Here is a 19,136-nt window from a genome sequence, read left to right as displayed (position 1 = left end):
ACGAAGTCACGATGATGTGGTTATGACATGAACTCTCTTGTATAGTAGAAAGTTCTTGGCCTACAAATTTAACTAGCAGTTCAGACTGATAGGCTGACGAGGTGTCCTCACTATGCGTATCTCGGCAAGGCTATATCCTCAAGGGTCTTCTCAAGTATATTGCTATGAAGCGCCTCGTTTCGCAAAAAAACGAGACAAGTCCTGCACGACTGCTTGTGTTCGGCGGTCTGGAGTGCCAGGCACGAGACTTTGGCGGATCCATGCAGGCAGCTTCGCCTGGATACGTGTTGAATTGTATCTCTTGTCAATCATCACGATGACAGCGTAGTCGTTCAGATGCCTGATGGCACGGCCAATGCATTGATTGACGGCTCGCATGCAGGCGTTCTCGTAGAATTCCCTGCCCGCCGTTTTAGACGCTTGTTTCCTCGCGTCCTCGGGCCCAGACGCTTGCTCGTAGGCTCTGGTTTCCACGTATTGAATCTTTGCCTGCCAGACGGCACTTCGTATGTTCGGAAACGGCAGGCCGACCATTAAAACCCCTCTGCCTAGCCTGTCGGAGAAGTTGATGCCTTCTGATAACTTGCCACCCACCACGGACAGGAGAAGAGCCCCCGAGCCGGTTTCGATGGCATTGGAATACTCCTGGAGCAACTCTTCTGTCTTCATTGTTCCGCCTCGAGGCTCATATAGAACAGGCTTCTTTTTCTGAAGCATACTGAGTATGCTTTGCCCTGGTTCACTCGTCGAAGGCTTTTTCCATACCGACATGACGTGATCCAAGTAGTCGTAGCTTGGGAAGAATGCAACAACGCCATCGGGAATCGCTTCACATAGGGCTGAAATGGTTCGTCCTAGATCGATGATCTAAAAAGCATCGAGTTAGAGAAAATTCCATCTCTCAGTTCCAAGAAAGAAAGTACATACCATTTTTTCTGACGAACGCGCCTCAAAGGTAAAGTCGAATTCAGATCCTTGAATGCCTCTTACAAGGGACTGTGCCGTTAGATTCTCCGATGGGATAACGTGGCCATAGCTAAATGTATCTATCCGGCTTTTTGGAACATAGGAGAAAAGGTGGTTGAGATAATCTGACATCTGCATGGAATGAGCGGCAGTACGACTTGAAACAACCTGCAGGACTCACCGGTGACATAGTTCCACCAGCCAGTATTACCGCACGAGCACTCTCTACGATTTCTCGAAAATGATTGGTAGGGTCAAGAAGCATATATTCGAGTTGCACGTCCCCTTGGAGTTGATGGTAGAACAGGCGGCCCTCCACAGAAGGGTTCATAAGCGTCAGCAAAAAGCTCTGGATATGAAAAAGAACCGGCGTATGGCTTCTCTCTTTAGAGCCATGGCCAGGTTCTTGTTTGGAGAATTCGATATATCCGTCGACTTTTCTTGCCAGCTTGCTCTCTTGGAGATACTGAGACAACTTATAAGGGTTGATTTGGTCGACTCCCTTCCCAGACATGAGGTCCGAGGCCTGAAGGGTGCCCTCTTGTGGATTTTTCTTTTCCTGAATAGATTTGAGATAGACCGCAATCGAGCTGACCATTCTAATGACCTGAGCGACATAGGTCCGGTTTTTGCCTTTCAAACGGCTTTGGTACTTGCGGGCATATGTTGTCAGCTGGGAAATTGCTGTTTGTAGTTGAACCAGTGTGACCTTGGCGGAGTAAATATTTGATATAGCGTCCATGAGGTTGTGAGCCTCATCAATGATGACGATGTGATTCTTCAGGGAAAGATGAAGAGCTTCACGGGCTGATCGTTGAAGCAACAGTGGGTATGGAAGAGTCACAATCTATTCGATATTAACACTAGCTTGACTCAGACACGATTACTGCACTGACCTCGGTATTCTTTATGACTGAACGCGATGCATAATAAGGGCAAATACCAAGCTGCTTCCCGACTTTGCCAATGTCTTCGATATCCTTGATCGAGGCCAGGGTATGATCACGGAACTCGAGAATCTTTGCGTCCGTATCTTTGGAAGGCAGATATGGACACTTCTTGTCAGCGGACTGTCCTGGCTTCTGTAGATCCAGGCAACGCTCATTGATTGCGGTTGGATTTTCCAGGGCAAGAACCTTGGGGTTGATACAAAGATTCTTCCGAGACCCAAGGGATAGATGCTTTATTCGCTCCGCCAGCTCCGTGTCCTCTCCCAGAGCATCTGCAATTAAGTCTTTGGGTAGGCTGGACGACATAGTGACTCGTTGTAGCTCATGGGCAAACTGTGTCAGCTGGGAGTGGGTTCTCGAGCAGTAAAAAATCTTTACATCCTGGTCGTCCGAGTCTTCGGCTTCTGTCACGGCTGAAGCTTTGCCCTTGAAGCGCTCCAGGAGAGCCAGGGTGTCCGCAGACAGGCCCTCGAACTGTTCAGGCTCTGCTAACGGCCCTGATCGCTCTTCCCGATCGCTCTCGTAGTCGTCCAGCGCGAACTGGCTCTCATTTTGAAGGGTATCATCCACCGATTCCGACTCTACTTTCTATCTCGCCCTTAGAGTCAGTGTTATTGCACTTCAACTGCGGCTGGCATGAACAAAATAAATACCTGTCTCTTTTGTGGTCGTTGGCTGCTCTCTTGCCCCCGTCTCAGCCTCTCCTCTGCCTGCCGAGTTTTCGCCAGGCGCTTCTCAAATTCCCGGATCTTCTCTGTGGCTGCCCGGCTCGACTCGCGCTTTGCGAACTCGACCATCCAATCCGGATCGTCATCGTCGCCTAGTATAACAAAAAGAAAGAATCAGAGACAAGATCTTCCAGCTCTTCCAGCCAAAGAGCTCACAAGGGTCAACAGACCTCCGGTCTTATCGACCGCTTCTTGGAGTGCCCTTCGTTTGTGATCGCGCAACCATGTCAAAGAGCCACAGATCAGACTTAGTGATTTTCCCTACAGTAAGTATAGTACTTAGTACAAGAGAGATCCAGAAATAGCACATGGCTACGAGTGAGTCCCTTTAGGTCGACGGTGGGTTTCCCTGGTTTCCCTGGCCAGTCTACCGTTACGACTGACTCTACCACTCCGCCGCCACGGATTATGATTGAACGCTGCGAAGTCACTTACAGTGCCTAGAGAGTGCCCAAGGCAGTCAGATCAATTGTCACCACTCATAGACTAGTCTTACGTGAGCTCAGCTCGTCGTCCGTGGTGGGCTTACCAGTCGGCGACTCGAACACTGCCACTTTTCCCTCTTCCAAGCAGGTGTACAGGGCGCGCATGAACTGCAGCTGCGTCTCATAGGGAGAATAAGGGTGATGGAAGGTTTCTCCCTCCAGGTCCATCTTGCGTGGCAGGCAAGATACGGAGTAAACAGTCGGTGGTGCTCCGCATCCACTCAAGGGTCTTGCTCAAGGGCCGTCGGTTTGCTTTTCCCGTTCCCCTTTGGTGGGTCACGCCAAACACTGCCACTATCAGTCTATCACTGTATGACTATGTACTATGTACTGAGTACCTACTCCATAGTATTAACTACTCTGTAGCAGTTGGAATGAAGATTATGTTACTATAGCCAGTGATATTAGCATAAAATTTCTGGAAGAGCCTAGCTAGTTAGCTTGATAATACTGAGCAGCAGAGGGACTGGTAGGTATCAGGTAATTAACTATATAGTAACTACCTATTGACAGGTATAATAGACGAGCTTTCAGGGATTACTACATACTACATATACTACTACATAGATACTACTATATATAGAGACTCTATATACAGTACTAGTATACACGTTTAGTTATCAATAGTCAGTAACTTATAAGGAGGACCTCCTGTCCAGTATATATTTACCTAGTAAAGCACTAAAGGAGCTAGCTCGGTTTGGTCAGGTAATTACGTATCTGACACTGGCAGAACCCCGCCTGCCCACTGGCTTTATTTTCAACCGCGTAGGAGCAAATATAGCCATCGTCAGGAGGTTCTGTCCGACGAGATTTCGCCTGTTGCATCCCGAATACCCAGACCCCTGCCGAAGACCTGCTGTCGTGGCGCTCTTGTCTTTTTTTTTTGGCGGCTCTCAGAGATAGGTGAGGTCCTTGGGCTCGTAACACCCGTCGTATAGCCAGGTATTGCGATTTCCCCTCCTCCGGGCGTCGGGGGTTCGAGTAAGCTGCGCGTTGGGTTGCTGAGGCAGGCGAATTTCGCTCCCCGCTGGGCGCTGTGTTCTGTCTAATTATAACTCAATCATCTAGTGGAAGCTAGAAGCAATAATTTCCGCGCCGCCGACGATGAATAGGCCGCCGCCGCAGGGTCGTGGCCAGCCACGGCCAGGTGCTACATGGGCTCCAGGGGCGCAGGATGGCTTTTACGTGCCAGGCCCGGAGGTCATCTCCCCCTCCCCTCAAAGGTGTGTGTCACCTCCTCTCCTTCCAACCATGCCTTCGCGCTTCATCCGACTAACCACGCGAACGCCAGGGTGATGCCTGAAGTTCCCGAGAACATGCAGGACAATCTTGCCCATCTGGAGCAGGAGGCTCGCGACTCTCACCGCAGCTACCGCGCCGCACCCCAGTATAACAACAACCCCCAATTTCCTGAGAGAACCGCTTCATCTCACGGCCCTGTTCAGTCGCCGCCGCCGCCGTCCGCTCCCATGCATTCCGCCGGGTATGGGTACGAAGACACTACTTCGTACGAGCAGCACTCCGCCTACGACACCATGGACCATCCCAACTTCTCGCCCTTCCCCGTCCTCCGCAACCCCCCTCCAAACGTGCCGCCCACCGATGAGCAGCGAGAGGCCAACCTCGAGCGGGCGCGTCTGGCCGTCTTGTCGTCCAACGACCCGGAAATGCAGCTGGCGTGGGCTCAGGATGCGCTCACCTACGTCGAGATCGCCGCGCAGAATGAAGCCCGGCTGTCGCTGATCCAGCCGCCGCGTCCGCAGACCCCGCAGGTCGAACACCAGCTCAAGACCGACGCCATGAACATTGTCGGCTTTCTGGCTGACCAGCGCCACCCCAAGGCCGAGTTCATCAAGGGCATGTGGCTGGAATTCGGCAAGTTTGGCTTCCGCGTCGACAAGAAGGAGGCATTCCGCTGCTACTCGCGAGCGGCGGAGAAGGGATACGCACGGGCGGAGTATAGGATCGGGATGCAGTTTGAAAGCTCCAACGAACCAGAAAAGGCTACCAGACACTATGAAAAGGGCGTGAGCCTAGGCGACTCTGCGTCTTACTACGTGAGTATTTTTTTTCTCGTTACGAGTGTCTTTCACTTGCTCATCGATATCAGCGTCTAGGTATGATGATCCTTTTGGGCCAACATGGTCAACGACAAGATTACGCGATGGGTTTGGACTATATTCGACTGGCTGCCCAGACATGTGACCAGAATGCCCCCCAGGGTGCTTATGTGAGTAACCAATCCGGTTTGCTGGCCTTGCCCCTTGCCGTCTGACACGGAATTTCCATAGGTGTTTGGTATGCTTTTGGCCCGAGAGCTGCCGCAAGTCAGCGTTCCCGAACAATTCCTCCCGCTCGATCTGAATGCCGCTCGTGTCAACATCGAGAAGGCGGCCTATCATGGCTTCGCCAAGGCCCAGGTCAAGATCGGTGCGGCCTACGAACTGTGCCAGCTGGGCTGTGACTTCAATCCGGCTCTGTCTCTGCACTATAACGCCTTGGCAGCCCGTCAGGGCGAGCCCGAGGCAGAGATGGCCATAAGTAAATGGTTCCTCTGTGGCCATGAGGGTGTATTCGAGAAGAATGACGAGTTGGCCTTCACCTATGCTCAACGCGCCGCTCAGAGTGGTCTCCCGACCGCGGAATTCGCTTTGGGATACTTCTATGAAGTCGGGATCTATGTTCCCGTGGACATCAAAGAGGCGCGAAGCTGGTACGCGAAGGCGGCGGCAAGTGGAAACAAGGATGCGACAACCCGCATCGACAGCATCTCCCGGTCGAAGACACTGTCAAGGAAGGACCACGAAAGGGTGGCCATTGCTCGAATCAAGTCCCGGTACGGCTCCCATGGCCGCCAGAATTCTTTGGATCCAACTCCGGAGAATCTCGAGATGCCCGATCCCTCCAGGATAAGTCTCTCAGACCCCCCTCCCTCGGCTGCCCCGTATCCCGATCAATCGGCTCCTCGGCCTCGACCCGGTCCCGGTGGCCAGCCGAGCTATCCTAACGATCCTAGGCCAAGTTCTGCCTTTGGCATCAACCCCAACATTCGTCCTAATACCGGATCCAACTATGGCCCTCCTCATCCGCCCCCTAATAACCGTGCCGCTTCATACGGCCCGGGAGGTCCCGGACCTGGGGGCTATCGTCCCTCTGGACCTGGAGGTCCGCCGCCGGGCGGCCCTGGTAAGCCAGGCCCGGGTGGAGCAGGTAAACTCGATATTGGATACTCTGCGCCCATGGAACCGGCCGGAAGAAGACCCCCTCCCAACATGGGAAAACCTCCCGGCCGTCCGGACGGGGGATACCACGGTCCCCCAGACCGAAGGCCGCCGCCAGGGAGAGCCCCGGCGTCACCACACCTGCAGGGCTCCTCAATGCCCAACTCACCGCATCTGTCAGGGGGGTCTCCCGTTTCTGGCACCTTTCCTCCTCGTATGGAGTCCAGGCCGCCGCCACGAGATTCAGCCTCTTCCACCCCTAGACCCTCGGCACCATCCTCGGCACCACCCTCGGCACCACCCTCAGCACCCCCTTCAGCACCCCCTTCAGCACCACCATCTACTGTCGCGAGCTCCCCCAAGCCCGCCGCTCAGCCTGCCAAGCCGCCAAGCAAAGGACCCAAGACGTTCGAAGAAATGGGCGTTCCTGCCGTCAAGAACGATAGTGATTGCGTATGTCCACCAGACCTCTCTCTCTCCTTCCAACTACAGTGCGCATGACTAACCTTTTTTTCTCCCACTAGATTATAATGTGATACCCATACAAAAACAAGGTCTAATACCCCCAGCCAAGGCCCCGCCGGCCTCTCTCTCTTTCTCTCCATTCAGTTACATTGCGTTTCTTCTTGTTCTATTTTTTTCAATCTCCCCTTTCTGAATATCGTTGGGTATAACAGACGCTGCATGTTTTCTGCCGGGGACATAGCGATTATACTTGATTTTCTGCTCTAAAGTCCTTGTACTCGATGCTAAATTAAAAAAAAAGCCTCCTGTTATTCATACCTATTGACCATGGGTTCATGTCTGGCTTTAATACCATGAGCCTGTTTCTCTTATCCTAGGGATAATCGCTTTTCAATGAGGATATTTAGATTCTAGCCTTTACTCTAGATTTAAATGGGGTTGTTCCACGTGATGAACTCGAATAGGTATCACGGACACGTCCGAGTCATCACACCCTGCTACTGTCTGCTCTATAACCTTGAATCATCCAAACATACCCTGAAACTCTTACTCTACTATCTATTGCTTTTGAACAATGGCATCTAGAAAAACCAAGCCAGACAAATCTGCCAGCAAAGGTGGTGTGTATCACGAAGCTATCCTATCCGTCACCAGTGGACTCATGATATCTTAGACGAGGGGGTTGTTTTGATCCTTGATTATCTCCGTGAGTATAAAGTCTGAATGTATACGATCTTCACTCGACGAAGAATGCTGACAAGCACGTCTAGGAGCCCAAAAGTATGGAGCTTTATATCTTGTGCGGTTCATGATGGATTGACTGACATTCTGCGTCCAGCCGTCCCTACTCGGTATGATGGTATAATGAACAATTGGAAGACGGGTCATTCTAAGGTCCTCCTTTAGGCAATTGAGATATCTGCAAATCTTCACAACAAGGTCACCAAGGGTAAGAAGGACACTGCCTACTCTGAAGGAACTGTCTGACGCACTTATTAAAAAGCCAACGCCGCGAAGATCCTCAAGGAGCTACATGGCAATGAAGAGATTGAAGGACGAGTGTCTGGTAATCCCCGGCCTATGGAATTGATGATTTGCGATGAAACAACAGCTAATGACGAGATCATCCTTAGGAAAGCAAATCGTCTACCACGCCCTGCAAAGTCCAGAAGACGATGCTAGTCCAGAAGGTCTTGCGGATCTCGAGGGGGAGGTCAAAAGATTACAAGAGCAGACCACTGAGTTCAAAGCAAACGAAAAGAAAGTCAGAGCAGAGCTTGTTCTCCTCTGCGCGCGACCTACTCTTTCCGAGCTGCGGCAGGACCTCACTCGACTCGAAAGGGAGAAGGTTACAATCGTGAAGAGCCTCGAGGCACTACGCAGCACCGAATCCGTCCCCGTCTCCGTCGAAGAGAGGGCCGAGGTGGACAAGGAATGGAAGAAATGGCAGAGACACGCGAGCGCACGAGCTCGGATCTGTCAGGAGCTGTGGAGAAGCTGCTCGGAGGTTCTGCCTGAGAATATGACCCGAGCAGAGCTTTGGGTTCGTCGATCGTGCTTCAGATACTGTAGATAATTGACTGAGAGGTTTACTTAGGAATCCTTGGGTCTCGACGGTAATTGCGACTAATTCTGGCTCCAAATATCGTTTCATATGCGCCTGACAAGCTACCACACCAGAAATGTGAGAGAAAACATATGTTCAATGAGGAGAAATTCGATAAGGCTGAGTGAGGTGCGAAACAAGGCTGGAAATGGAGCCATACAGGCGATGAAAGAACGCTACTAATTCACATTAAATAAGGCTGGTGTGTCGCGGGAAACCTCATCAGTTGCTTTTTAATTGACTAGTGGTCTATATGACGCCTCAAATAAGAAGTCAAATTCCCATCAAGGCATTGCTATACGCCTGTAGTTGGTTAACCTGCCAGTCACCTGTTGGGGCGGGTAGCGTAGCATTCGTGGCGGCGAGGTTGAAGCTTGCAGCTAGTTAGCTATGCCATCGAGTCTTTCTCCCCTTCACCGAACAGAGGCTTTCTTCAAATTCAAAGGGAAAAAAATCCTCCTTCCCCTTCAATCCAATCGAGAAAACCCTTGTTCGGCTAGTCAAGCGAGGTCCTGGTGCCATCGCAGGGCGTTGTTGCGTGGTGAATAAAATACCGGCGATTTCACCCCCCACCCCGTTCTTCCGATAACGTTCGACCCCTCTGTCTGCCTCTCTGATCTCTCACTCTCGCCCCCCCCCCGATCCGCCCTGCCAGCGATGCAGCAGCAACCCGCGCCGCTGCCTCCCTCTCGATCTGCCCATCCTTTGCCTGCGCAGACTGGCTCCTTGTCGGATATGAGAACCCGTGCGCCGCTCCCTGTTCCTTCTGGCCCCGGAGTGCAACCACAGCAGCAGCAGCAGCAGCAGCAACAGCAACCAGGCCACTCCCGCAATCCTTCAGGCTTCGAAATGGCCGCCCGCAGCCCTCCCAACCACAGCAGTAAGAGATGGCTTTGCACCGCCAGTGAATTTCTGGCGGGTTTCCTGTCAATTTCTGACGGTCTATATTTCCATGGCTAACTTTAAGACCCCCGTCTGCGTTCAGATACCAAGCATGTGCCCTGCAAATTCTTCCGGCAGGGTGCTTGTCAGGCCGGCCCTGCCTGTCCGTTTCTGCACTCGACCGACGCCGCTGTAGAATATGCCCCGTGCAAATATTTTACCAAGGTACGCTGATTTGCTGGGAGGGGGGCGACTTGAGAAACTGATGCAGGACTAGGGTAACTGTAAATTCGGGGCCAAATGCGCGCTGGCGCATATTCTACCGGACGGCCGGCGAGTGAACCGGCCCAGCGCGGGCTTAGGAATGAACGGCGGCCATCTCAATCTCGGGGGCCGTGTGAACCCCCAGGCGTACCTCAACCAAGACTCTGCCTTGACAAATTCGGTGCTCTCGCAACAGCGATTGAACGGACACGATCCGCGGTATGGTGGCCAGCACGCAGCGCAGGACGAATACGCACCCGCACACGGAAACCCACAGCCGGCCTACGACGCGATCCCGACGATTGATACCGGGTTTGCTTCGGAGGCAGGGTCGAAGTATGGATCGCCGGTCGATGAGAGCCGACTGCCCTTATCGCCGAATCGCCACCTCACCGCGCTCGATGCACCTCTTCCCGCGTCCTTTGACAGCCAGGGCATCTCGCATGCTGCTCGCTACGGCCCTGTGGCGGCGTCGATGCCGTCGAAATTCGGGTTGGATCTCTCGTCACCGCCGCCTCCGGTACAGCGACCGGGAGGTCCCGTGGACGCCTTCCGGAACATTCGCGATGTGGCCTACGGCTCTGAGCTGAAGAAGACGCCTTCCTTCATGGGCTCATCCCCGCCCCCGATCCCTGAAGATACGATGGGTCCTAGGTTCCTCCATTCGCAACGGTCTGTCAAGCCTCGGATATTCTCGGCGAGTGTTCCTCGGCCCACCGCGCTGGATGATTGGGAGGATGGAAACTTCCCCATGGAAGAAGACTACCTGCCGATGAACCTTCATGATGATGTCCTTACTCCACAGGAAAAGCTGCGGCGTCTCTCGCGTACAGACCATGAGTTCAGCTCCAGCCACCGGGATCTCAGTGGTCTCGGTATGACCAGCACCAGCCTTTCTAAAATGGGCTCTCCTCTAGCATCTAGCCCGTCGCGGTTCGGTGCATTGTTTGCAAAGCAACGGCAAAAGAAGGAGGAAGAAGGCCACGGTTCCTCCTTCACCCACATTGGCTCTCCTCTACGCGAGTCTTCTTTGAACCTGAACCTTGGAACCAGTCCCAGTCTAGGTGCCATTGGCAGTCGGCAGTTTTCGGGAGATGTTTCGCCATTTGTCTCTAGTCCTGCTCGCCAGTCTTCCATGTCTATGATCTCGCAACAACTTAACGGCATGTCGCTCCATCCAGGCTCTGTCCGCCATTCTTCGACAGGCCCCAATAGCCGCCTCGACCGCACAATTTCTTCCCCGGTCAGTACTAGCAGGATTGATGAGGAGCAAAGCGACTTGGTTTTCTCTATGGAGGAAGAAGAGAGTAACAAGCGGAGCACCGACTCCTGAAGCAACAACAAGACCGACTCCAACAATAACGAGAGACCTCCCCCGCTAACGCTCTGGATTTCGAGCCCTGCCTGACCCTCTCGCCATTATTTACGTGGGGGAGACATGACCTTCCCTTTCTTTCATGAAACCAAAAGTCTGCTCACATTGATTCCAAAAAAAAAAGAACATATTATGGGAGGAGTTTGATTGAGAGAAAAAAAGAAAGATAAAAGTTTCAGGTTTGGGTTTTTTTCCACCATTTGGCCTCTCAATTGCATCATCATCACCTTGATCTGGTAAGGAAAAAACATCAGTCTCCTTCACTGCTCACATATCCTTGGTTTGAGGTTCTACATAGATTGAATGTTTGATACGGTTCTGGAAAAGCTGTGGCCCCCAGTCTCTACAGCCTTCTTATTGCCGGTCATTTAATAGATAAAGTCTTGGTTTACCTTTCCTTTTTCCCCCTACATTCTGGCGTGAATGGTGTTTCAGATGAAATATTTCTTTCTTTTATTCTTAGCATTGATTCTATAGTCATCATCCACTCATCTACCTTGTTTTCTTTTTCCTTCTGTATCTGGGTGGGTTCGGTCCTCTCATTGATCTACAGAGAAGAGAAGTCGCAATCTACTGTATCATGTCTGCTCAGGTCTAATGTATCTACCACACCTACATTATTTGTAAAGAGGAATAGAATACTACTTTCCCCCCTCTATCTATCCATTAAAGCAATCGCATGTTATCTATTGTCATTTATTAGTCCGGACATATGGCCTGCTTCGAGCAAATTCCAAGTTCAGCCTATAGCGGTGCCACTGGCACTGGCATCTTGGAAGACGACGAATACGCATATCACAATAGACCGATTAGAGAACTACTATAGGTACCCGATTTCCGCAATTAATTGAAAGGGAACTTCAATCTACCATTCCTGACTTACACTATGCCATCTTGCTGGGGCGCATAGCAGGATACAAAGAAGGGAAAAAAAGACAGGCAGTATTAATTTGAAGAAAAAGCGTTGCAATAGCCCCTAATTTAATGCCCCGACCCATCAATTCCTCAAATCGATATCACCCATATAATATGCATTGCCCTTGAGGCCAACCAACTCGGGCGATTCCGACTGCGCAGCTTGTTCTAATAAAAGACGGTCTGCTGTGATCTTGCGCTCCAGCCTCTCGACATCCTCCCGGAGACTGGCCTCCGCGTTTGGGATCTGAAGTTCCTCGTAGAGCTTATTGGCTCCAGCCAGGACCTGGTCAGTCATGGCCTTGACAGCCTTTGACTTGAGGGCCTCGATTCGCGAGAGAAGATCAGTCTCCTCCGCTGCACGGAGCCGCTTGATGCCGGCCTGCTCTTGTTCCTGCTCCTCTTGGAATTTGCGTTTTCGCTGCTCGATGAGACTGCGCCGCTCTTCACGGGCGGCAAGGTATCGAAGCGAATGGCCCAGGCTCTTTTGGGCCGGGGGGAGGATGTCCATCGGCGGAGTAGAAAAGAAAAGAACATGTCCTTGATCATCACAGTGAAACTGCTCACGGATCTCAAGGGGAATGGCGGCATTTGCAGCATCGCTCAGGTGGAAAACTTCAATGGGGCGAGGCGCATTGGGGTTGTACACTGTCGGCATCGTGTGTATACGATTTGCCTGGTAAGGCGTGTAAGCAGATGGAAGTGCAGCGTATGGCGAGGGGACTGCCTGTGTTGGGTAAGCAGCTGGGAGAGGGGCTTGCGGAGCAAAGCCGCTTGACCGCCGCTGAAGGGTGGGTTGGTAGACAGGAGCTGGCATGACCTGAGGCTGCTGTTGGTATGCTGGCGATCGGATCTGGGCTGCAGGGACCTGGGTCGCCGGAATTGGTGCAGCAGGAGACTGTGAAGGTGGTACGGCGTTGGTCATGATACTGTCGCCTTGACTATCTAGTCCAGGTCGTGCGGGAGCCTGACTGATCGATGACGGTCTAGGGATTTGAGGAAGTGTCGCCTGAGGAAGAGGTTGTGGGGGTGGAGAAGGAGTTGGCTCGGGGGGAGGAGACTCCTAAAAAAAAAGAAATAAGTTCGAGCTTTCGGGCATTGGAGAGTGTACGAGAACTCACATTTTCATCTCGTGGACGACGATGGACCGCCCCAACAACTGGCGGCGCATTTTCTGCGCCCCAAGTCGGCTTGGGAAGGTCATCAGTTTCCTTTGCATCTTGCTTTAATAGATGTTTTATGGGACTCGGGATTTTTCTGATCTTCCGGGGAACATCGAAGAGATCCATTTCGTAGTCCTTTTCTCTGACTTCATCCGGCAGGCAGCTAGCCCACGTTTTGATCTTATTCAGTTTATGTTTTTCTTCGTTGTACCGAGCTTCACACACATAGACCTCTTTGTCCGGAGGGAGACCGCGAGGTCGCCCCCTGTTGTAGCGAGTGAAGAACATGACAAAGCACCGGTCAATCACCTCGTCGATCCGATGGTCTCGGTACTGCCCCGTCTTGACAACCTCGTTGGGGTAGAAATGCTTCTCGAAGTGGTGGACTGTTTGTTCTGGCCGATAATACCAACAGGCATTGACCCATTTGTCTCCCTCAGAGTCCTGCCAGGTTCGATAGATTTGGCCCACGATGGGCTTAGTCACGTCGTTGGGGTTCTGAATATGAACCCAGTCTCCGACTTTCCACAACTCCGATTTATGAAAGATACCATCAGGAAGGGGCAAACGGCCGTCCTCCATGAGATACTCGGTATCCGGTTTCTTCTTTTCCTGCTCAGCCAACTTGCGAGCCTCCGCCTGCAAATCGGCAGCGTCTCTGTAAATCTGGCTGTCGGGTTGATTGTAAAACTTGGCGTTGTTGAACATCAAGTCCATATCACGCATGAAGTGATCGACCGAGTTGTATTTCTTCCGCTTCGACTTCCTCTTGATAAGGTCGATAGCAATTGGTTCTTTGATCTCCATGTAGTAGTCCGGATAGACCGCTTTATCAGGCAGCCTTTCGAAATGCCGGACCTTGAGCTGGCCATGGGGATCCTTCAATTTCCGTATACCCTTCAGGACAGCTTTGATTCGCGCTTCCATGGGCGTATCGACACGGGGTGGTCTGCCTCTCTTCTTCCTACTCTCCGGTTCATGAGACTTTTGACCATCTTCTCGAGCGCCCTCTCGCTTGCCAGGTTGCCGACCAGGCCGTTTTCTCTTCCGTCGGCTTTCGTCATCAGAGTCGTCCTCGTCGTCTTCGTCTTCATCATCTTCATCATCGTCCTCCTCTTCTAGAGGCAGAGGGTCGGCCTCGGGAATCTCTCCCAGGTCAGGCAGCTCTGCCTCTTCGGCGGCAATAAGGCCCTGTTCGACTAGTTTCGCAAATTCTGCGATGAAAACATCCTAAAGTAAAGAAAATAGATAAGTCCTATGGTCCAAAGGGAGAAGAGGGAGAGAGTACTGATCCAGCGATTTACATACTTTTATCACAAGCGCATCTTCGTATGCTTGAGAGTTGGGACGGTTGTATGTTTGCGCATTATGCGGGATCTATCCACAACTATAGTTAGTATGCGCAATTGATGAGAGTGGCGAGTCATGGTTTATGGCAAGTGATTAGTCGCATACCAGAGCGCAGTCCCGAACGAACTCAGCAAACTTCTTATACTCGCGCTTGTTAATCTTCTGCTTCAGGATACTTAAGGCCATGGGCTCCTTGATTATCTCGTAGTAATCGGGGACATTGCGCTTGTTGACGCTGCGTTGGAATAGCCTGGAGGGATCATGTCCACTGTTGTTTGCCCGAGTGATTAGCTCCTCATGTAATCAAACAGACATCACGCGTTCCTTACTCCTCTTCTCTGTACTCATAGATTGCCATAACCACATCCATCATGGTCTTCCATTGTTCGTCGCTTACTCCTCCCACCGCCACCGGCTGGCTAGTGTCGCCCTTGTTGCCATCCTCGATTGACTTGACGGGCTCGTCAGGCTTTTGCTCAACCTGAGCTTCCGGGTTGGCGCCTGTATCCATTTCCCAATAGCTGCGCAGGAAGCGATTGGCACTGGGCCACTCTCTAGAGTTCACGGGCAACAGCGAAGCGTGGAAAAACGATCTGTAGCCGACGCAAAGGCGAAATGCGACGACCGCGGTCGCGATAACTGCTGGGTTCGGCGGCAGGAATCGCGTTGGTGACTAAGCGGAATGGAACGTCGACACAACCATCTAATGAACTAGGGTATTTAGGTACCTGTTAGTTAATTACAGCTTCACATTTATATGCTCTTATATCTTCTAGCCATTTCAGCTAGCTAAATCCTTAGTTTCTTTATCAATATTATTTTTCCTTATTCCATCCTTCTATATTCTAATAGAGCTCTAGTAGTGATCAAATACAACTCTTCTGGAGCAGATATATAAATATTCATAACACCTAGCCAGCATTGAGTTATAGTAACAATGAGCCCATATCTTTTCCAACAGAGCATACTACTTTCCTACTTAAAGAAGAGCAACCCCCTCCATATAAAGTAGAAGATTTCTACCCAGTTCACCTAGATGAAATCCTTTCGACAAGGTACAAAGTGCTTACCAAGCTTGGTTATGGGATCTCTTCTACAGTTTGGCTATGCTGCGATCTCGAGTGGGTATCTCTTTGTCAATAGTTCCTGCAGTGATTCTAATATATCGGAGACCAAACCAACATTTGACCTTGAAGATTGGTGTTAGGAAGAGTGACTATCCACGTAGTTCTTTTTGCTAGACTCGGGATTGATGAAGAAAATACACTTATACAAATCACATAACCTCAATTCCACCATCATTATCAAATATAATATCTTTAGACCCTACAGCAGTCAATTTATACTACCAGGATCTACTATCAATCATTATTATTTCCTTGCTGCTGATTGACTGATAGATTGTTTATATATCTACGTAGTTAATCTTATCCTAGGCACTGCCCCACCTATGACTTGCGCTGTCTCCGACCAGCCATTTATTATCATTGCCAGCTGGTGATAATCAAATCACAGTTGGCCGGCGCGCTTTTCGCTACTCTCCCCGAAAATGAGGCTTCGGGTTCGCGGGCCTGCTGGGCAGTCCACTGTAACCCTGGAGGATCTGGCGACTGTCGAGGATCTCCACACCGTGATTGCGGAGAAGACTGGCTTGACGACCTATGACGCCAAATACGGCTATCCAGACATCAAGCCACTGGATCTCAGCATCTTCGCGCCGGGGCAGAAGATCACAGATATCGGCATAAACCTGAATGGGGAGCAGCTTATCATCACGAAAAGGGAGGACGGAGCCAATGGCGGCACTCAACACCAACAAGAACAGCAACACATCGACATTAGGGTGCCGCCGTCCCAACAGCCCCGGAAGGAACATGCTCAGGACTCGGACGATCCTCCCGAGATTGCCTCTCCAGAACACTCAGGCACGTTTGTTCTCCGGATCATGCCAGATGACAACTCGTGTCTCTTCCGTGCCGTAGGCAGTGCTGTCACGGGAGGCATGGATACCATGAACGAGCTGCGTTCCGTTGTCGCGCAAACGATCCAAGCCAACCCAGACGTCTACTCGGAAGCCGTGCTGGAGAAGAAAACAGATGACTACTGCCGATGGATCCAGAATGAGAACTCGTGGGGCGGAGGCATCGAGCTCAGCATCCTCAGTAAGCATTTCGACATTGAAATCTGTTCGATCGACGTCCAAAGCCTGCGGACAGACCGTTTCAACGAGGGCGCTCCAACTCGATGCATCGTCGTCTACTCGGGGATTCACTACGACACCATCGCCCTCTCCCCCTCTGACCCGCCTTTCACTCACGCCTACGCACCCCCGGACTTCGACACCAAGATTTTCGACGCCGCGGACCCCGTGGTGCTCGACAAGGCGCTGGACCTGTGCAAGGTCCTTAACAGCAAGCATTACTTCACCGATACGGCCGGGTTCCGCATCCGGTGCAACACATGCAAGGGGATCTTCATTGGCGAGAAGGGTGCCGCGCAGCACGCAACACAGACGGGTCATTACGATTTTGGCGAGGCGGACTAGCATTCATTACCTTGTCAAAACTTTTTTAAGTATATTTACCATCAGACATTCTTGAATAGAACAGAGATATTCTTAATGTAAAACTTTTATATCCAGCTGAGCTGGTTCGTCGCCGGGTGTCGTCGGAAAATACGCAAGTAAAGTCATGATTAGAAAGAATCAATTATGAATTCAACAATGTTATATTTTCTTTTTTGCCGAGGTATCATTTCAATCGTTTACTTTCATGCGGGGAGGTTTCATACCATGGCCACTTCGTCCGCTTCGTCCTCATCGGCTTCGTCGCCAGAGCCTGCGCTCTCGTCCGGATTCCCTCCCCATTCCACGTCATGGTCTTTGGGTTTCGTGAAGAATTCATGCTCCAAGGCCTCACGAGCACTCAGCCGCTTGCTGGGGTCCAGCTCCATAAGACCTGCCAGCAGACGAGTGGCTTGTTTCTCGCTCTCCGTCAGGTCCTCGACGCAGCTGGCCCATTTGATCAGCTTTTCCCAGTTGTAGCCTTTGTCGCCGATCGTAGGGATGTTTGACTCAAAGATCTGGCCGTGTAGCGCCGCAGCTGCCTTCATGCGTTGTGTACCGAAGATGCTCGCCATCTCGATCATCGCGTCAACATCGTCTGCGGAATTGAAGAATGGGAATCGACGTCCGAGCAGTGTGAGAAGAATGACGCCCGCAGACCACATGTCGATCTTGGTCGTCTGCGAAGTGCATTTGAAAAGGACTTCGGGGGCTCTGAAACCACGGGTGCCCGCCCGGTTTGCACGTCGTGACGGCCTCGAGTCATTCTTAGGGTACCCGTTGGCGAGGACGGATGTCGAGTTTGTGGAGTAGTAGCTCCCGAGGATTCGATTCCGCCGTACATGTGATGGGTTGACGCAGAGACAGGTACCTGTGTATTCAGAGCCCTCGCGCTATCACACTAGTTAGTCAAACCCACGAGCAAGAAATACGATCACCACTGAAAAAGACATACCTCTGCAAGACCAAAGTCTACCAAGACACCTTCTCGAAGATCTGGGTTGTATAGGAAGTTACTGCAGCCGTTAGTCATCATAGTGTCACAATAACAGCGTTTATCAGCTCAAACATACGTAGGCTTGATATCCCGATGAAGAATGTTGTGTTTATGCACAGAGACCAGGGCAGTGAATAAAGAACGAAAGTAGTGGCGCATGTCTGCGACTAAGAATGTCCGGTATTGGATGCGAAAATCGCTATGTGGGAAGTAAGGCAAGACTGCGACAACCTGATCCTGATGTCGGAAAGCTGTGATCAGAGGGCACACTGATTTGCAGCCCCGGAGATCGTGAAGTAGCTCCAACTCGTTCTGAATGCGTAGCGGGCTACTGGTCACATAAATCTTTTTGACGGCAACATATCGAGGCTGCCTCCGTTTCGTGGGCATTGACTGTCTGTCTCCTGCACTGAGCCTTCGCCTCTTCGAAGGGGGGGCAGCCCAATTGTCCTCTTGGGCCTCTTGAAACGCGTCCCAGTCATTTCGATAGTGGTTATATAATAGGTCTTCGGCCTTGTACACTGTAGAAAAGGTACCTGTAGGAGGCAGCGGTTAGCTAGAAGAAATCTTGGTTCCTGGCGAAAGAGAGGCATCGTACCTTCTCCAATCCGATTCACAAGCCTAAAGCGATCTGAGATACCGGGGAAAGTATCCTCCAGTCTCTTCATGTCCTCTTTGACCGACTCGTCGACCTCCTCTACTTCTAGTGTCTCCTCCGCGCGACAAGCTGCTTGAGAATGGTCTGCAGAACCCTCACTGTCTGTCTCAACATCACCCTCTGTTGTGTATTTGAAAGCGCTTTCTTTATCATATGACAAGGTTCTTTGCGAATCAGAGGCCCTGACTGGCCCGGTTGTATAGAGACTCGACATGCTGCTGACGTATGGAAGGCAGGGAGGGAAGCCTCTCTGGAGAGAATCGATTTGACCAGCTTAATTGGTGTAGAAAACGAACGTAGAGAGAGGAATCATTGCCTCATTACATGAGAAACCAAGTCATCAAGCTTCAACCCAAAGATAACACCATCCGAAGGTCACGTCGCGTGAGGAGCATATTGCAATGCAGCGTGCTTCGAGGTTCCAACTTCTGTTTTGCACTGAGCGGGTCCTCTTTAAGAACATATAACTACACCCAAAGACAGTATAGTGTGTACCGACCGTTTCAATACAATACATTAACTGATACAATAAATTTCTGTAACCC

General features: G+C 51.3%; 7 protein-coding genes across 7 annotated transcripts; 4 read left to right on the top strand and 3 right to left on the bottom strand.

Moving 5' to 3' along the window:
• Positions 1-162: 162 nt before the first annotated feature.
• Positions 163-3,297, bottom strand: ASPZODRAFT_74418 (hypothetical protein; the record flags this gene model as incomplete). The annotated part of the gene is made up of 8 exons (XM_022729965.1): positions 163-867; positions 928-1,098; positions 1,148-1,813; positions 1,863-2,504; positions 2,570-2,736; positions 2,815-2,905; positions 3,080-3,084; positions 3,174-3,297. 8 exons carry the CDS (start codon positions 3,295-3,297, stop codon positions 163-165), a joined length of 2,571 nt encoding a protein of 856 aa, XP_022577864.1.
• Positions 3,298-4,236: 939 nt separating this feature from the next.
• On the top strand, positions 4,237-6,889 carry ASPZODRAFT_154545 (hypothetical protein; the record flags this gene model as incomplete). The annotated part of the gene is made up of 5 exons (XM_022726102.1): positions 4,237-4,355; positions 4,424-5,189; positions 5,243-5,362; positions 5,424-6,806; positions 6,878-6,889. The coding sequence occupies 5 exons, from the start codon at positions 4,237-4,239 to the stop codon at positions 6,887-6,889; spliced, it is 2,400 nt and encodes a 799-aa protein (XP_022577863.1).
• A 234-nt stretch (positions 6,890-7,123) lies between these two features.
• Positions 7,124-8,794, top strand: ASPZODRAFT_919782 (hypothetical protein). Its single transcript, XM_022730432.1, has 9 exons — positions 7,124-7,438; positions 7,492-7,524; positions 7,589-7,598; positions 7,657-7,669; positions 7,725-7,767; positions 7,822-7,884; positions 7,952-8,361; positions 8,416-8,434; positions 8,499-8,794. Exons 1-9 carry the CDS (start codon positions 7,393-7,395, stop codon positions 8,504-8,506), a joined length of 645 nt encoding a protein of 214 aa, XP_022577862.1. The 5' UTR covers positions 7,124-7,392; the 3' UTR covers positions 8,507-8,794.
• ASPZODRAFT_920097 (hypothetical protein) lies at positions 8,778-10,964 on the top strand. Its single transcript, XM_022730433.1, has 4 exons — positions 8,778-9,104; positions 9,165-9,304; positions 9,410-9,531; positions 9,584-10,964. The coding sequence occupies exons 1-4, from the start codon at positions 9,082-9,084 to the stop codon at positions 10,901-10,903; spliced, it is 1,605 nt and encodes a 534-aa protein (XP_022577861.1). The 5' UTR covers positions 8,778-9,081; the 3' UTR covers positions 10,904-10,964.
• Positions 10,965-11,638: 674 nt separating this feature from the next.
• On the bottom strand, positions 11,639-14,993 carry ASPZODRAFT_136195 (hypothetical protein). Its single transcript, XM_022724007.1, has 5 exons — positions 14,703-14,993; positions 14,479-14,641; positions 14,332-14,400; positions 12,982-14,253; positions 11,639-12,923 (listed from the first exon to the last, which is right to left on the bottom strand). The coding sequence occupies exons 1-5, from the start codon at positions 14,882-14,884 to the stop codon at positions 11,943-11,945; spliced, it is 2,667 nt and encodes an 888-aa protein (XP_022577860.1). The 5' UTR covers positions 14,885-14,993; the 3' UTR covers positions 11,639-11,942.
• Positions 14,994-15,832: 839 nt separating this feature from the next.
• Positions 15,833-17,055, top strand: ASPZODRAFT_136194 (hypothetical protein). The gene has a single exon (XM_022724006.1). It carries the CDS (start codon positions 15,923-15,925, stop codon positions 16,916-16,918), a length of 996 nt encoding a protein of 331 aa, XP_022577859.1. The 5' UTR covers positions 15,833-15,922; the 3' UTR covers positions 16,919-17,055.
• ASPZODRAFT_103210 (hypothetical protein) lies at positions 17,026-19,009 on the bottom strand. The gene is made up of 4 exons (XM_022720830.1): positions 18,532-19,009; positions 18,010-18,469; positions 17,892-17,952; positions 17,026-17,829 (listed from the first exon to the last, which is right to left on the bottom strand). Exons 1-4 carry the CDS (start codon positions 18,803-18,805, stop codon positions 17,158-17,160), a joined length of 1,467 nt encoding a protein of 488 aa, XP_022577858.1. The 5' UTR covers positions 18,806-19,009; the 3' UTR covers positions 17,026-17,157.
• Positions 19,010-19,136: the final 127 nt, after the last annotated feature.

Source organism: Penicilliopsis zonata (assembly GCF_001890105.1).
Source record: "Penicilliopsis zonata CBS 506.65 unplaced genomic scaffold ASPZOscaffold_19, whole genome shotgun sequence".
Taxonomy (NCBI): domain Eukaryota; kingdom Fungi; phylum Ascomycota; class Eurotiomycetes; order Eurotiales; family Aspergillaceae; genus Penicilliopsis; species Penicilliopsis zonata.
The sequence above is the reverse complement of the archived record's forward strand: the minus strand, read 5'-3'. Positions and strand labels throughout refer to the sequence as shown.

Coding starts and splice junctions, on each gene's coding strand:
- ASPZODRAFT_920097 (XM_022730433.1), top strand. CDS start 9,082: ATGCAGCAGCAACCCGCGCCGCT. Junction 9,305..9,409: donor CAGCCCTCCCAACCACAGCA/GTAAGAGATGGC, acceptor GTCTGCGTTCAG/ATACCAAGCATGTGCCCTGC. Junction 9,532..9,583: donor CGTGCAAATATTTTACCAAG/GTACGCTGATTT, acceptor ATGCAGGACTAG/GGTAACTGTAAATTCGGGGC.
- ASPZODRAFT_136195 (XM_022724007.1), bottom strand. CDS start 14,884: ATGGATACAGGCGCCAACCCGGAAGCTCAGGTTGAGCAAAAGCCTGAC. Junction 14,254..14,331: donor AAGATGCGCTTGTGATAAAA/GTATGTAAATCG, acceptor TCTTTACTTTAG/GATGTTTTCATCGCAGAATT. Junction 12,924..12,981: donor GTCGTCCACGAGATGAAAAT/GTGAGTTCTCGT, acceptor CTTTTTTTTTAG/GAGTCTCCTCCCCCCGAGCC.
- ASPZODRAFT_919782 (XM_022730432.1), top strand. CDS start 7,393: ATGGCATCTAGAAAAACCAAGCCAGACAAATCTGCCAGCAAAGGTG. Junction 7,439..7,491: donor CAAATCTGCCAGCAAAGGTG/GTGTGTATCACG, acceptor ATGATATCTTAG/ACGAGGGGGTTGTTTTGATC. Junction 7,885..7,951: donor GATTGAAGGACGAGTGTCTG/GTAATCCCCGGC, acceptor GATCATCCTTAG/GAAAGCAAATCGTCTACCAC.
- ASPZODRAFT_136194 (XM_022724006.1), top strand. CDS start 15,923: ATGAGGCTTCGGGTTCGCGGGCCTGCTGGGCAGTCCACTGTAACCCTG.
- ASPZODRAFT_103210 (XM_022720830.1), bottom strand. CDS start 18,805: ATGTCGAGTCTCTATACAACCGGGCCAGTCAGGGCCTCTGATTCGCAA. Junction 18,470..18,531: donor TGTGAATCGGATTGGAGAAG/GTACGATGCCTC, acceptor TGCCTCCTACAG/GTACCTTTTCTACAGTGTAC. Junction 17,953..18,009: donor CATCGGGATATCAAGCCTAC/GTATGTTTGAGC, acceptor TAACGGCTGCAG/TAACTTCCTATACAACCCAG.